Here is an 18,133-nt window from a genome sequence, read left to right on the forward strand (position 1 = left end):
AGAGTAGCACTAATTTCCATATCTGAAACTACAAGCAAACAAGAAACAAATTAATCAGATATATCAATACACCAATATACAAATATACACTGTAAAACACTTACATCTATTCTCACATATTTTCGGGTCCCGGGCTTAGGCGCGACTGGTAAAGGCAAGCCCTCCCGTCTGGCTTTCTTTACCGCACGGGAATGCTGCCAATCCGCAAACTAGACAAAGGAAAATATATAATGATAATAATAACAACGAATAAGAAAAAAAAATAGAAACTAAGTAACAAGAACCACAATCAATTTGTAAAATACTTACGCAGACCATCAAATGACACTTCCTTAAAAATCCAAACATTATAAATTACAAGTCAAAATTGAACTGTACAAAGTCGAGCAACCACGCTCCTTATATACTAATTAAAGTGCACACATCGTAAAATTTCTGTATAAACCGCTAGTAGCTTTGAATTTCAGAAGTACTTTTTTTTTTCTTTTTTGCAAACATTGCAATATCTTAGACCCCGATTTTTCGATGCTCAAACGTCGACGGCTCATCAATTTAATGAGCTGCGACGGCTCGGTTTCGTTGATCTTTTTCTTGAGTGCTCTCATCCTACTATTCTTTAGCATATAAAATTTCTTGACGCCGCTATGATACGCGAAGGGCATCTTAACTAGTACCTGCCCACGTGATACTGTTACATCTGACCTTACTCTCTGGCGGTTGGAATTCCGATAAGATATTACAACCTGTGACTGAGCCCTGACTCAACACAATAAGTAAAATTTACTAAATAAAATTCACACACAAAACAAAACCAGCACACACTTTACAATCAAACACACACTCTACTCCATCAATCATTAAAAAGAAAAAAATCATGCTAAAGCTAGCGTGCTCGCCTTTAATACGCTTTACTACGCGAACGCTTACCAAAATATACACAGCATTCGCTCGGATTCATACGCCGTGTGAATCCGTGTCTCGATAACAATAAGAAAACGGTCTGCCCTTCGCATAATCTAATTTTCTGGTGAGCCGCGTCCTTTTCTCTTTCACGATCTTGGAACCCGAATTCAAGCGCAACTGCCTACAGCTTAATTTCAAATAAATTGCTTCCCCGAATTTCCGGTATGCACACGATTTCCGAAACATTCCCCACAAAGGATGCTCTGTCACACAATTCTTTTAATTTTTCCATTTTTCCAAATAATCTGCGAACTAATTATTAAAAGTATCGGCGGATTAACGTCAGAAACTTTACAGTGCGCGACGTAATTTATCGGCAACATGCCTTCCTCGAAGTTGGGCTGAAGATGACTGTAGAGAAATGCTAGCTCATTCGATTTATTTATATGATTGACATTAAACGAGATAAAAATTTATCATTATTATTATTAATATTGTTATTTATTTATTTACTATTATTAATCAGAGCATCTTACATATATTACAAAATAGTAATATATATACAAGTACGTTACAAAATAATATTGCAACCCAGCAGACGAAATTGATTTCCTGTTTGCTGGTCTGAAATAAACTAAACACTTAATCTAATAATATAACTACTAAACTAATACTAATAAAGTTATTTTATTGCGTGCCTATACGATGGTAATTTTCACTACCATGGTAAACAAGCGACTAAATATGGTAAATACACTTGGTTTATATTCTTCATCAGAATTTTATCAGCATGTTTCTGGCTGTTGTACGATAATCTATAATTGTTTTCCTATCACTTATAAATATATTTCTTTCACATGTTACTTTATAGCGTGGAAACATTTTTTATGTTGTATATCTGTTGTACACTTGCAAGGAGATGTGAAAACGATATCTATAATAACTATATTTTTGTGTTTCAGTTGGAGTTTAAGTGAATAAATTGATTTAGTAAAAGTTTGTTTACCTTGTAAATCTCTATAAAATTAAAGGATTGCTAGGTTGTTACTAAGGTAGTTAATGTCCCGGCATGTTATTCTATGACAGTTTGGTAACAGTATCGGTTTTCCAAGAGCAACTTTTGTTACATTAGTTTGCATATTATTAACTCCAGCCATATTATCCATTATATCAAAAAATGTTTTGACAGGTTTATACAATAATACACTATTGTACACTGCCGGCCAAAAGTTTGGAAACAGTGTTGAAAAAATATGTATTCATGAATTAATTAGGAAATTTATTGATTCACTTGTTTGAAACATAGTATAACAACAAAAAATGTATATTTTACAACAAGAAAAAATATATCTAGACAACAAGAAAAAGTGTATCTAGACATAAAAAGAAAAATACAAAAGTCTATAAAGAAAAGGTATTAATATATCAGATTTTTTTTTCATCAAAAAATCCACCCTTGCTTTTGATGACTGCTCTCACCAACCGTGGCATTCTTTCGATAAGTTTGTCCAAAGTTTCCTGTTCCAGAGAAGCCCACGCCTCTCTTAGCTTCTCCCATAAGTCTCCAGCGGATGTTGGACAACATGTTCTTATTTTTCGATCGAGATCTTCCCACAGAAGTTCGATCGGGTTGAGGTCTGGTGATTGCGGCGGCCATGTCATATTTTCCAAGACACCATCAGCTTTTTTTTGCTCTAAATAACTGCGGCAGAGGATCGACGTATGTTTTGGGTCGTTGTCTTGCTGGAAGACAAAACCACGGCCGGGTCCTCTTAATCCAGAGGGAATCGCATGACGAACGAGAATATTTTTATATTGCTCTTTTCTCATTATTCCATCAATTTTCACTAAATCTCCGGTTCCATGGCCAGAAAAACATCCCCACACCATCACTGAGCCACCTCCATGCTTCACAGTAGGCACTATACACTGAGGTGTCATTTTTTCGGACGCACTTCTTCTCACATAAATTCTACGTCGAGAGCCAAATATTTCATACTTGGATTCGTCACTCCAGAGCACATTTTTCCATTGATCCATCGTCCAGTTTCGATGCCTTTTAGCCCATTGTAGTCTTTTCTTTTTATTCTCTTTACGTAGTAATGGTTTTTTCACTGCAACACATCCTTTGAGTCCGGCAGCGTTTAATCTTCTTTTTACAGTTGTTAGTGAAACCGGTTTTTCACGACTTCTGTTGATGTCTGCGCATATTTCGGGAGCTGTTAACCGTCTATTCCGTTTACTGGTAACCACTATATGCTTACCTTCGCGAGAAGTAGTTACTTTTGGACGTCCGGTTTGAGGACGATCGTGATGATTACCCGTGTCTTCAAATCTTTTGATCGTTGAATGCACACCTTTCAATGAAATTTTCAATTTTTTGGCAATTTCACGATATGAGATACCTTCATTATGTAATGCCAATACAGCTCCCCTTTTTTCAAGTGGAATTTCTTTACGTTTTCCCATGACTGAGCCGTATAATATAAATATGTAAGCCAAAACTTTTACAAATTCCTAAATAAAAAAAAATATTCGAGACAACTTAAAGACGCTTACAGTTTTGACTCAAATGAGGGAAATCAAATACAAGACTTATAAAAAAACAATACTGACAAACCAAAGTAATATGGATAAAAGTTTAAAGCCAAAAAAGGAAACAAAAGTAGAACATCACAATAAATTTCTCATCGATAATAAACTCTCATATCGTCAATATTATGAAAACAAACGGACTGGCAAAAATTCTAAGTTCATACTACTTTTATCTAAAACCTTAACCCTCAAGTTACCTGGAAAGGCTTGATTCTGTGTCATTATGAGCAAAAAATACTTTTTTCGAGGCAAAACTCCTGGAAAAATACATATTTCGAAATCCGAACGCAGTGTTTCCAAACTTTTGGCCGGCAGTGTATATTATCGATTCTGTTTCATATTGCATTACTTTTATAAAATTAATATGTTTAAAACCTATTTGATTTAGATTTTTGCAATCATCTACATGTTTTGTAATGTTTTTTTGGCTGGATATTGCATATTTTATTTGTTTGTACTTTTATTATATCATTTGTTATTATGGTAATTATATTACAATCTTGAGTGATTTTTGTTTGCGTTTTTTTGTAATTATTGTGGTAAAGGTTACATTTGCCATTTGCGTAAATGTAGGTTCTTTGTCTAACAAGGAAAGTACGCCAAGTGTCCCTCTCCGATTTCAATAATACTGAGATATGTTATAGTGCATCAAAACATAAAAGACACGTATTTTTTTTTTATCGGCGGATATGCACTTTAAGGAGGTGAAAACCACCCTCGAAAGTCACCTTTAAAATCACATTTTTTTCAATATCTTCGGTTCTATTCAACATTTTTTAATAAAACAAAATGGAAAGGAATTGCCATGAAAAACGCAACAACAGCATATAGGTTTCGATAATAAGGGTTTCAACTCTTAGATTTAATAGGGGTAAAACTGTATTTTCCTAGTATTTTTTTCGTGTAAAATTTTACAGAACTGTTTCCATACGCATCCCAGAAAACCTTGACCATAATCTTGCCAGCTGACTTTACTATCGTTGCCTTTATTATGCGTCATTATTAGGTTAGCTGAAAGAAAAATCAGAGAAACACTTCCTCACTTGAACAAAAAAAAATGCCTGTTTCTTCAAGACAATGCTCGAGTTCATATTTGTACAGTTTCGATGGCAAAAATTAACGATTTAAAGTTCGAATCAATTGACCATCCTCCATATTCGCCTGATTTTGCTCCCAATAACTTTTTCTTATTTCCTAACCTCAAAAAATGGCTTGCCGGACAACGATTCATGTCGAATGAAAAAGTTATCGCCGAAACAAATGCCTATTTTGAGGGTTTTCAGAAATCATATTTTTCTGATGGCTTAAAAAAACTGGAAGGCCGTTTAATAAAATTTATCGACCTTCAAGAAGATTATGTTGAAAAATAAAAAAAAATTACATACGCAAAACTTTTTTTCCTTTTTGTAAAGACTTATTGACCCCCCTCGTATTGTTTAATTCTTTAAAATCAGCCCCGCAAGTTTTTCTATGCCCATTATATACAGAGCTAGAAAATTTTGAATTCTGGATAATTTTAGTATAGGGTGGGAACTAACTTATGCACGAAACTGTACATGTAATGATTATTTATATATTGTGATATAATGCTGCAGACGGTTTCTAGGACAAAATTCTAAAATTGTCTTTAATTTTATTATAAAATTAAATATATAACATACATGAACTGACAATTTTCATTTCCTTCATTTAGCAACAGCGTTTATATAATTACAGAAATCCAATATTTTTGTTGAATTTGAATGTCTAAATTTTAGGATCTAAAATAAAGTGATTTTTCTTTTATAACGGATTGATTGCGTTATGTATTTTAGATGATTGTTGTCTCTTACCTAATCAAATAATGATCCCTCAAGTACAAGAAGCAAATAGTATAACTGCCATTGCAACTCCTATCTTGTTTTATCAGAATGTTCCTTTACAGGTAAGAATATATTTTGCTAATACTTTTTATTTCAGTTAAATCATTGAATCATATTTGTCTTTTAGGCTCATAATATAACATAATTAACAATTATTAAGGTACTAACATATGAACTTCATATTTATATAATATTTCAATTATCATTATTAATTTTTTAGAAATATTTACTAAAAATCAAATAATTTGTACATTTCATTTCACTATAAATCCCTTGTTAAAAATAATTAACGTATAATTCTCTTTCGAACACTGACATAGCATTTAGAATCAAGTTTTTTTTTATTGCACCAATTTTATTTATAATTTGTCTTTCGAGAGGTTAGATTTCACTCGAGGGGAGTGTGGACGTATCTTGGATGTGAGCGCGAGTTTTGGTGATAAAGTCAAAGAGGAAAAGTGTTTGAGGAGAGAATTAGAGGTGAAAAGAGCGTGGCGGTGGAGGAGGAGTGGAGAAGAGAGAGAGAGAGGCCTGGAGAAGAGCAGGAAAAAGCAGAGAGAAAGGAATAAAGAAAAAAATAAAAATTGAGGTTAAGAGAGAAAATCAGAAAGCGGGAAAGGCAGGCAGAGAGGAGGGGCGGTAAGAAGTAAAGGCAGAGACAGAAAAGGTAAGACAGGGAATAAAGGTGGGATCACGGGTAATTATAGAGAGTAGAACTAAGGCGTACGGGATAGGATGGAAAGATTTGTGACAACAGAAAAATTAAGAGATAAAGGTGGAAGGTTGGATAAGAAAGGCCCAGAGGAGGAAAAGAAGAAAAGAGTAAAGGTGGTGAGGGGGAGAGAAAGCGGGGAGGGGCTGAGGGAGAATAATAGAGGAGAAATGAAAGAGGCAAAGAGATGCAAGAGTGAGAGCGAGGGAAGCGAGATGGATGGGGAGGTGGGAGAAGGATTGGACAACACGTTAAGAGAAGCGGGAAAAAGTAGTGGTGCAGAAGAAATAATGGAAAAGATACGGACAGACATAAGGGAATTAAGAGAGGTATGGGAGGAGGAAAGGAAAGAATGGACAGAAATGTTTAAAGAAATAATGAGAAAAATGGAAAGAATGGAGGGAGAGGGGAAAAGAAAAGAAGAAAGGTGGGAGAAGGAAATAGGAAAAGTGAGGAAAGAACAAGAGAGAGAGAGAGAGAAGAAAGAAAGAAAGAGACGAAAGAAGAAAGGGAAAAAGCGGAACGTAGAGAAAAGAAACTGCAGGAAAAATGGGAAGAGAGGATGGACTAGTTGGAAGATGAGTGCGTGAAACTAAAAGAAAGCATAGAAGGAGGAAACAAGAAGCAAAGAGGAATAGAAGTAGGCAATAAGGAAGAATTAGAGCACACGAGAGAAAAAATGGATAGGGAAAGTAGGATAAACAATATAATAGTAACAGACTTAGAGGGTGAGTTAAGATGGGAAAAGAAGGGAGAGGCTGAGGTCTGGTTAAGGGAGGTACTAGAAATGAAAGGAGAGATAGTGAATCTGAGAAGAATAGGAGGAACAACGGAGAGAGATGAGCGGAGAGAAAGAAGAAAAAACATGTGGCAAATTAGATGCGCGTCATGGGAACAAAAAGAAGGAATTATGAAGAAGAAAAAGAATTTGGCACAGAAAAAGATATACATAGATCAGGACTGGACGTGGAAGCAGAGAAGGATAAGAGAGGAAGTAAGAAGGAAAGCGAAAGAAATAAGAAGTAAAGGTAAAGAGGTAAAGATGTGGCATAACGGGGTGAAATCAGAGGAAGAAGAATGGTGGTGGAGCGAGAGAGAGGGAAAAATGGTAGGAAAATGAGTGGAAGGGTTTAGAAAACAATAGGGATAAAAGAGAGAGAGAGAGAGAAGAGAAGGGAGAGAGAGGGGAGAAAGGCAATAAAAATACTATTCTGGAACATGGCAGGTGTGAGGAGCATGGAGGAAGACGACTGGGAATATGTTAGGGAATTCGACATAATAGGGCTAACGGAAACCTGGGTGAAGAGGCAAGGTGCAAGATCTGGTGTGGAGAAACAACTGAAAGGGTACAGCATAGAGTGGAGGGACTCAAGAAGAGAAGGAAGGAGGGGGATAGAAATAGGGGGAGGAATAATGGCGGTAAGAGAGAGGAAAGGGATAATTAAGGTAGAATGGAAGAAAGAAAGGACAAGTGAGGTAATAGTAGGAGAAATAAAGATCGGAGGGAGGGAATACATGATAGCATCGCTGTATATGCAACATGAGAAGAAGGAAAACTATGAATACCTAAGTGAAGAGATAGAAGAGAACAGAGGAAAAACAATAATTATAGGAGGAGACTTCAATGCAAGAACAGGAACCGAAGGAAGGGAATGGGAGACAGAAGAAAAACTAGAAGAAATTAAGGCCAAGGATAAAGTGTTAAACGCAGAGGGAGAAGAAATGATAAAATGGCTAGGAGAAATGGGCTTAGTGATAACGAATGGGAGAGAAGAAGGAGATGAAGAGGGAGAAATAACATATATAGGAGCGAGAGGAATGTCAACGATAGACTATGTAGTAGGTAACGAGGAAGGTGATGAGGCGATAAAAAAGGTTCAAATAAAGGAGAGGGTAAAGTCGGACCACTTACCAATAGAGGTGGAACTGGGAGACAAAATAGCGGAAGAAAGAAAAGAAGAGGAGGAAAGAATGATAGACGACTGGAGTGAAGAAGGTATAAGGGAGTATCAGAGATGGATAGACGCAATAGAGGGAACAGATAAATGGAAAGATATAAAAAATAGAGTGAAGAACGCAGTTGTAAAAAAGAAGATAAGGAAAAGAAAGGATTGAAAAAAAGCTGATGGAGAGAAGAATATAGGATAAAAAGAGTTAGGGTGATGACAGAGTTAAATAAGGTAAAAAAAGGGGAAGGAGACAGAGGCAAATACCTAGAAGTAAAGATAGAATACAGAGAGGAAATAAGAAAAGCAAAAGAAGATGAAGGGAAAAGAGTGGCAGAAGAAATAAGAACAGATAAGACGAGAAGAAAATTCTGGGATAAAGTGAATGGCAATAGGAAGAAAAGAATTGGATTAGACGAAAATATAGGAAAAGAAGAATGGATGAAGCATTTCAAGGAACAATTGGGAGAGAATGAACAGGAAGAAATTAAAGGGGAAGAAACCGAAGACAGCGAAGGAGAGGAAGGTGAAGAAATCAAAGAAAGAGAAGTAAAAGAGGTAATAAGAAAAATGAAAAAGAAAAAGGCGACAGGAGAAGATGGTATAGCAAATGAAGCGTGGGTGGAAGGCACGGAAAGCTTGATAAAAGATATGACAAAATGCTTAAATGGAATATGGAACGGAGAAGGATACCCGGAATAGTGGAGGAAGGGAATAATAGTACCAATATATAAGAAAGGGAGGAAAGAAGAAGTAGGAAACTATAGAGGAATAACGCTGATGGATACGGGATATAAAATATAGGCGGAAATACTGAGAAAAAAGCTGGAAAGAGAACTAGAAGCTAAAGAAACGCTAAGTGATACGCAGATGCGATTTAGGAAGAAAAGAGGAACAATGGGCGCTATATTTATATTAAAAACAATAATAGGAAAGGAAATAAGGGAAAAAGGAGGAAAACTGTCCTTATTCTTTGCAGACATGAAGGCCGCTTTTGATAAAATAAAGAGGAAGAAAATAACGGAAACAATGAAAGAGAAAGGGATAAATAGAAAAATTAGGAAAAGAATAGAAGAAATATACAATTAAACAGGGAGTAATGTAAAAGTTGGAGGAGAAATAATTGGGAAGTTTGAGACTTACAAAGGCGTAAGGCAAGGGTGCCCTTTGAGCGCCACGCTATTTAATCTTGCCTTCGCCGACCTGGAAGTGAAGATCAAGCAGGTGCAAGAAGGAGGGGTAGTGATGGAAGGAAGAAAATATGGAGATTAGGATACGCAAATGATATAGTGATGATGGCAAAGAGTGAAAGTGGAATGAAAGCAATGCTGAAAAAATTAAAAAGATACCTGGAAGAAAGGGGGCTAGAGTTAAATGTAGGAAAATCAAAGATTATGAAATGCAGGAGAGGAGGAGGAAGGGGGAAGGAAGAAGAATTCGAATGGGAAGATGAGAAGATAGGGATGATAAAAGAGTACAACTACTTAGGGTATGTGATAAGCAGAAATAACGGAAATAAAAAGCAGATATGGAAAGTAGAAGGGAAAATAAATATGGGACTCGGAAAGTTATGGGGGCTAGGAGAAAAGTTATTTAGAGAAAACTGGGAGCTAAAGATGAACCTGTTCGATGCTCTGGCGAAAAGCGTGATTATGTATGGAGCAGAAATCTGGGGATGAAAGAGATATGAGGAAATCGAGAGACTACAACTAAAATACATAAAGTGGGTATTAGGATTAGATAGAAACACGCCAAGTTACCTAATACGATGGGAAACAGGAAGACAAGAAATGAAAGAAACAGCATTAGAAAGAGCAATGAAGTATGAAAACAAAATAAGAGAAGAAATAGATGGCTCAATAAGAAAAGAAGCATGGAGAGAATTAAAGAAAAGGGAAAGAAATGAAAAAGATAAAAAGGGTAAGAGGGAGGAGAGAGAGGAAAGGCTGGAAAAAAGTAAAATATACAGAGAGAGAAAAGAGGGAGATGAAATGAGGGAAGAGTTTTGGGAAGAAATAAGAGATGAGCTGAAGAAAAAAGATGAAAAAGAATTAGAAGAAAAGCTAGAAAAATCAAGATACATAAACGAGTGGAAAGAGCTGAAAGAAGAAATGAAAAGGTATAGGTTAAAGGAAATTCAAGGAGAGCGAAGAATAAAAGGCCTGCAAATAAGGGAAAGGTTTAGGTTAGGTAATGAAACGAGAGGAAGCAGGTATTGGGAAAAAGAAGAAAATAAGAGATGCAGAATGTGTATGAAAGAGGAAGAAAATTGGAAGCACATGGTAGAAAAATGTGAAAAAAGTAGAAAAGAAGGGGAAGAATGGGAAAAAATAATAATAGGAAGCAAAGAAAAGATAGCGTGGATGATGGAGATAAAATGGAAAAGAAGAAGAAACGAAGCAAAGAAAGAAAAAGAAAAACAAGAGGACGAAACTGCAAGACCCTAAGGAGAGACGGAAACAGAAGACAGAGAAGCAAGACTCGCAGACACATCTACATACACACACATACACCCACACACACATACACACAAAACACGCACACATACATACACACAAAACACGCACACATACGCAAACATAAACATACACATGCACACACACACAAAACACAAGTACTAGCAACTACACAAGCGAGAGGAAGCAGGTATTGGAGGATGGAGCAAAATGGAAAAAAGAAGAATCGAAGAAGCGAAAGAAAAAGGTAAACTAGAAGGCAAATCATAAGATACTAAGGAAAAATAAGTGAGGTTGAGGAAAGGAAAGGCAGAGGGAGCAATAGGAAACAAGAAAAAGGTGTCAAAGCCTTAACAAGAAGAAAGATAGATGAAATGATTAGCAAGAAGGAGAGCAAAAGCAAAGGAAAGGCAAAGGTGAAAAGGCAAAAGAAAGTAATAAAGGAAAAGCTGAAAAGAGAACAGAAGAGCGGAAAAGGCAGATCTTGGAGAGAGAGAGAGGAAGAGATGATTAATCAGAAGAAAAATGAGAAGAAAAGAGGAACAGGCAGGCGCAGAAGACAGGGACACAAGAGTTGCAGACACACCTACAAAGGCGCATATTTACACAACACATACACACGCACACGCACGCACGCACTCACACACATAAAATACATACATAATCAACTACACAAACTGGATACGAGACACAAATAGAAATTTAAGAAATGTAAACCAAATGTAAAATATAAGTTGTAAATAAATAAACTTACTAACTAACTATAATTTGTCTTTCATTTTAATACTGTAACGGAGAATTTCGGTGGTCCTTCTATGGATGGAGCAAATTATTTAACGAGAGGATTCGGGAAGCAGAAACGTTCTCACGACTGGATAACGCGTCGAGCACGCGCGTTAATCGCACGTGGATCATCGAACACGGGATCAGGAGCGATTGCGGGTAGATTGATTTTGTCAGGTTCGAGATAACAACAACTTTAATGGTAACAATGAAAGAAACAAAAGCTGCTAAATTTTACCCGCGAACAAATAATCAGAAAATCTAAATAAAGGAAAAATACAAAATCATAAAAGAAAAAGAATACAAATGAAAGAAAATACAAAGTCATAAAAGAATGCAAAATAAAGAAAATACAAAATAATAATAATAATACAAAATCAAGAAAATACAAAAGAACATTAATACAAACTCAAGAAATTTCAAAATAATAATATCACCACTGTAATTCAAAGTAGGCTCGAGCGTACAGCGGATCAGCTGCAAGGCTAATCACCGAACCGCTGATTACCCGATCAAGGAAAAATAGTCTAAGAGAAACACGCTCGCATACAGATTAGCAAACCGATCGGACAAATTAAAGTCGTAGACTCGCAGCCGGCAGAGCTGCCGAGCTGCGCGATGTTTAATTGACGCCTCGCATAGTGAGAGAGAGAGAGAGAGAGATAGAGAGAAAACACCGCACCGACCTTGCCTACCGCTGACTCCAAATCACTCCGCTCGTCCTTGGTCTCGTCGAAGAGGGCAAACTGCGGAAACAAAGAAACTCCTTTGTGAACGTTCTCTCGCTACCAGGTTTCGATTAATCGTGGTAAGCGATGTTCGTGTTGTTTGCGTGTGTGTCTTGTTCTGATGTTGTTCTATTGTTACTTTGCTGTTGTTGTTGTTTCGTTGTCGTCGTTGTTGTACTGTTGTGTTGTGATTGAAGCCTCGGGATATATGTATGTGTGTGGACTAGCGAACGATGAGTGAGTGTGTGTGTGCCTCGTCCTCCGTGGTGGGCTAGAGAGAAGGCCACACTCACCGTGGTTTACACAATGGCCGCACGCGCGCACACACCCGCGTCATCTCACCGGTTGCCCACGTGCACCGGTGCCGGCCTCGCTGCACTCGCGGAAAACACACGAGAAAACCGTCAATCCGCACACCGGGCACGTATCCACGAAAAAGTCCTCGGCGAGGGCGCGGGAACTGGGAAAACACAAATACCAGAAGAAACCGATGGAAAGAGGTGTGGGCGCGGCGGTCCGTCGGGCTATCCAACAGCTACTGCCGATTTTTTCTCTTCTCGCCAGCGAGATGCGTGCGCAGGTCTACCGACGACTCGCTGGCTCTCCCCTATCTTCCGTCCCTCTCTCTCACTGCGCTCTACCCTTGCCCGATCATACCTGTGCATAGATGAAGAAAATCATAAATTTGACCCTTACGTGACCTTAGGCCGGGGGGGGGGGTTAACCGAACCCCACACATAATACGTTATCTAAACGTAGAATTTTCCGCTCTTTCCAAATCCGGGATCAAAAATATGGGTTCCTATTCAAAAAATGACTTTAACCTTCAAATGACCTTGAAAATAAATCTCAAGGTCAAATCGGATTTCACAGAAATGTTGCCCCCATTGTCCCAAACAACTATTGTCTGAACAATTTTTTTGTACAACGCCAACCGTCGAAAATTTCAGGGTGGTTCCTTTAAAATGGGACACCCTGTATATATACAGCCATATAAATACAATTTTTTTTCTAACTATAGAAAAAAAGGTGAAAAACTTTTTTTTCGAAACAAAAATCTGAGAAAATTCCACAGTATTTTACATAGAAAAAGGAATATTTTCTTTCATGTGCATTTTTTTCTATGATTTGAACTTACTCGTATGTTAGATTAAAGTGCTATGAACATTTGAAAAAAACGAAAATTTTCACAACGTAAAGGATATTCGTTCATTGAAAGCTTTATTAAATGAAGTAGCAAAAGTCATAATAAAAGTATTGGAACAAAACAAAATTAAAATTCAACCATCAACCACAGAAAAATACCAATCGTTACCTACACATAATCAATACCTACCAATCGTTAGCTCATTAAGAGAAAGAAACGTGTAATTCCAAATATACCAGTGTAAACAAGGTGAAAGTTTCAAAATAATATTAAGTAATTTACAGTCTTCAATTATTCTCAAAGAATTAAACACTTCCATAGAAATATATAGGCATAAAGTATTAAGAATCTGTAATATGCAATATCATTTTTCGAAACTCCTTATGCCATTGTTCATTGTTGAAATAGTGCCTGATTTCGAGAGCCAAAATATCTATAAAGTAAGCAAACTTTTAATTACAGTAATTAATTCGAATTATCGAACGTTAAGGGAGTAAAGCACCTACCCGTCTAGTCAATAGAAAGTTAAACACTTAGGTTAACTACATTGGTAATTGATCTGGCAACGTTGCGTCTCGTTGGCTTGTGTGCACGTATGTGTGTATAGTGCTAGTCACCCATGTGGTTGCTCGCGAAAAAACAGAAAACAGCTGCGTTTACATATATGTCTATTAACATGCCGAAAGGGAAAGCGAAATAGTTTTAGTGGAAAGGCACTCTAATCACAGAAAATAAATAGAATCTTCGATTGAAACATTAAGAAACTGGTAGAAATCTCTGAAATATTTATGGAACCAAAAATTTGAAAACTAATCTGCAAGATTAAGAAAAAGAATGCAAAGATTCAGAGCATGTTGCACTATTGCCCATCAATTGTTTTGCAAGCCGTGCAGAAGTATTCTATCTCTACTGGATACAACCTTATGGACTAGACATGACTTTTTATGTTATCTGATGGGAAGAGAGAGATGGAAAAATTATTTAATTTGTTCTTCCGGCCTCAACTGCCACCAGCGGCGCAGTCAGCCAATCGTTGCAGCTTTAATTTTTGTAATTGGGCATCAGCTACAGTCCTCGCGTTAGGAGGGTGGGTAGAGCTGCACATCGGCTGGTTGTGATCGCTGAATGTTGAGTCGCTGATTCTCTTCTTTACGCACTGGCCTTGTGGACCACCTATAAGTGTAACAAAAGGGGCGCGAAGACCTAATATACGTGGGAGAAGAAGTGCGGGCAGCGGCTAGTCAAAAATGTCGGAGCAGGGACTCTCTTCAGAAGCGGGTCTTCGGAGCGGCGTCTCAAGGCGCCATATCCGCAATCCGGGAACGGTGAAGAGTGGTAAGGGGGGGGGCTCAATCTCTCATGCACACGAAATAGCATCTCGGCGTCGAATGCATTAACCGGTTTCGCAAAATCCGACCACGTTAGCTACGGGGGAATGCGGAGTCTTGACAAGGTTAAATCAGAGATAACAACTTATTACCGGAAATTATCATTTATTAAGCAATTATGGTCAGTTCCCGCGGTCAGCCCTAGGTCAATTCTCCGGTTGACGACGGTGTCTACCCACAGCGGTCTATCTAATGTCCGAATTCTACCAAATTTCGCGAGTGGCGCACCGCGACGCGATCGTGATCTGCCTTCGCGGTGAGCACGCCTTGTGTCGAAAATCGATGGGGAAGCGAAGATAATTGCAGGAAGATTATAACAACAGATGGCCACGGAATGGTCCCGTTTGTGTGCGGGTAAATCGGTGTTCGCACGAAGGTCAGACGGCACACCCGTTAATGCGCGAGTAAATTCGGTGGTCGCGAGAAGGTCATGCGGCACTGGTCGATTGATGGCGGTCGGGTTTGCGGACGAGCGCGAAATAAATAAGACAAAGAAAAGGGGTACTCACTCTTTGTTGCCCGCCTACTGCTAATCATTTGTCTGGTTACTGCGGATTGGCTACTGCTACTGCTGATTGCTGCAGATTTGCTATTTACTGCTACTGATTGCTGTGGATTTGCTACTTACTACACTTTCCTTTGTCACTTATCTGCTGCACTACACTGTTCACCGTAAAGCCGTTCCGCTGCTACTCTACACTGCTCCATTGCTACTGCCGCGGCGTTTCGCGGCATCGCGTCGCTTCTCCTTGATTACCTCCCCTTACGGCCGCGGGTCTTTATCTCACTGGTCTAAATTGTTGCCAAGCCGATTATCAGCGCCGTCTATATTAGTATTTTAGCCCGCGCAATTTTATTACTGGTCGGGTCTTGACGCCTAATTACCTTATTTGTCGGCTAGATAGCGTCGGTTTTACCTTATTCGTTAATCTACCCTTATCCTACTTATCATTGGTCGGTCTAGCCGCGCGCGTTGGTCAGTTTTGCGTCGTTATCATTTATCTTTTACGCGCACACGCTCGTCAGCCCTACCGGTCACCCCTACATGAGTATCGGTATCGTCTATCTCGCTTACACGCACGCTCTACGCTATCCCCGCATTCGCGCCCGATCGCTCTCCTATCGATCATTTTACTCGCACTCATGCTCGGTTGCCCCTCTCTCGCGCTCGGTCACTCTCCTATCAGTTGTTTCACTGGCACTCTTACGCTCGTTTGCCTCTCTCTTGGTCTAGCTCAAGCGCGTTGCAGCATCGCCGCCGCTCGGCTCACGTATTAGCATCGCGTCCCATTGCCTCTGTTCCTGTTACTTCGCTGGACGCGTGAGGCGAATCGTGCGTGTGTGTATTTGTTTCCGACAGTCTTTCGAGTGTGCTAATTGGACGGCCAGTGGTGTTAATGTGTATGTACGGTGCTCTACTTGTGTTACCCAGTAGGATCAGCTGATCTCGGCTGCGACCTTTTTCGTCGTCTGGCTTTCTGAGGGAATATCGGTGCGGGTTGCTGTGTATGGTAGTGTGTGTCCGGGAGTGTAAGGATCGTGCGCATCGATTTGGGCGGATCCTGAGAGGTGTTTTTTTCGTGAGGCCTCGGGGCTAATCGTATGCTCTTACGAGGTGTGTTCAAAAAATAACGAGAATTTTCGTTTTATGAAAAAAATATTTATTTATTCATCTACATTAATGTTGTCGCCTTCAAAGTAGTCCCCTTCGGATACAATACATTTATGCCAACGCTTTTTCCAATCCTCGAAACACTTTTGAAACTCGATCTTTGTAATAGCTTTTAGCTCTTTCAGCGATTCGCTTTTAATGTCATCTATGCTTGTAAAACGACGGCCTTTTAATGTTCTCTTTATTTTTGGAAATAGAAAAAAGTCACATGGAGCCATATCTGGCGAATATGGAGACTGAGGCATCGTTACAGTTTCGTTTTTGGCCAAAAATTCACGAACAAGCAATGAAGTGTGAGCAGGCGCATTATTGTGGTGCAAAAGCCATGAATTGTTTTGCCACAAATCCGGGCGTTTTTTTCGGATTGCTTCACGCGAACGACGTTGAACTTGTAGGTAGTACTGCTTATTGATTGTTTGACCTTGTGGCAAGAATTCATAATGCACTATGCCATTAAAATCGAAGAACACAGTGAGCATAACCTTCACATTCGACCGCTTTTGTCGAGCCTTTTTCGGTCTTGGCGATCCAGAATGCCTCCACTGGGACGATTGAGCCTTAGTTTCGACATCATATCCGTAAACCCATGTTTCGTCACCTGTTATAACACGTTTTAGTATTTCTGCATCGTTATTGACTTCATTTAGCGACTCCTGAGCAACTTCCATTCGCCGCTGTTTTTGTTCGAAATTCAACAATTTTGGAACGAATTTTGCTGCCACACGTTTCATACCCAAAACATTCGAAAAAATTTGATGGCATGAGCCAACTGATATGCCAACATCATCAGCGACTTCTCTGATTATGATTCGGCGATCGTTCATAACCATTTCTTTCACTTTTTTCACGTTTTCATCGGTTGTTGATGTGCTTGGGCGTCCGGGTCGTTCGTCTTCTTCAACTTTTTCGTGGCCATCTTGGAAACGCTTATACCACTCATAAATCCTTGCTTTACTCATAGCAGACTCACTATATGCCTTTGTTAACATTTGACAAACTTTACTACACTTTATTTCATTTTTTACGCAAAATTTAATACAAATTCTTTGATCCATTTTTTTTCACAAACGAAAATCGCCGAGCTCGAAAAACACGTCTAACGTTAGCGGCTGCCACTTAAAAAGTAAGCAATGAATATTGCTGAAAATTTTATCGTACTTCAGGGGCATGTGTACCAACATAATAAAAAAAAATTTATACAAGCGGACTCTCCAAACCCGCGAAATTTAAAAATTCTCGTTACTTTTTGAACACACCTCGTATGTGAGCTAATGGCATCAGCTGATCGGGTGTCCGTGTCCTCTTGTTGGAAAAGGATTTTGCGTCAGCATTGTAGGTCGGGCTTTTTACGTGATGACGCATCATCACAGACATTTGTCGTTAATGTAAACATTCCAATACTGTACTCACAGATAACGAACACTGCATTGAAAGATCGGACAAATTGACTTTGAATTTCAATACTACAGCTGCAGTTGATTAGTACGAGGTCTGTCCGGAAAGTATCGGGCCTACCTTTATATTTTCGTGCTAGCGTTATTCTTTATCATCTGGTGGGTGGCATCCTTCAAAGTAATCCCCACTTAATTGAATAACACGGTTCCATCGATGTTCCCACTTTTCAAAACAGTCCTGGAACTCGCTTTTAGGGATAGCCTTAAGTACACTCGTGGCATTGTTTTCAACCGCTGTTTTGTCATCGAATCGGTGTCCTTTGAGTGGGTTTTTTAGTTTTGGAAACAGCCAAAAGTCACAAGGGGCTATGTCGGAACTGTATGGACGTTGTCGAAGCAATGCGATATTGTATTTGCTCAAGAACTGCTGCACAAGATTGGATGAATGCGCTGGCGCATTATCATGATGGAGAAGCCAGTCACCACATTCCCAAAAGTGCGGTCGTTTTCTTCTTACTGCATCACGCAAACGTTTCAAAATTTGAAC

The 18,133-nt window shown here is 38.8% G+C and overlaps 1 protein-coding gene across 3 annotated transcripts in view; it reads left to right on the forward strand.

Annotated features, from left to right (window-relative positions):
- The window catches only part of LOC131675196 (mediator of RNA polymerase II transcription subunit 16), a 391,451-nt gene that overhangs the window by 302,450 nt on the left and 70,868 nt on the right, over positions 1 to 18,133 (forward strand). For all 3 annotated transcript variants that reach the window (XM_058954093.1, XM_058954092.1, XM_058954094.1), the window contains one exon: positions 5,313 to 5,422. In XM_058954093.1, the coding sequence (XP_058810076.1) occupies positions 5,313 to 5,422 (110 nt within the window). The remainder of the gene's footprint in view (positions 1 to 5,312; positions 5,423 to 18,133) is intronic.

Source organism: Phymastichus coffea, unplaced genomic scaffold (assembly GCF_024137745.1).
Source record: "Phymastichus coffea isolate CEN01 unplaced genomic scaffold, Cenicafe_Pcof_1.1 PCOF00017, whole genome shotgun sequence".
In the NCBI taxonomy this organism is placed as follows: Eukaryota; Metazoa; Arthropoda; class Insecta; order Hymenoptera; family Eulophidae; genus Phymastichus; species Phymastichus coffea.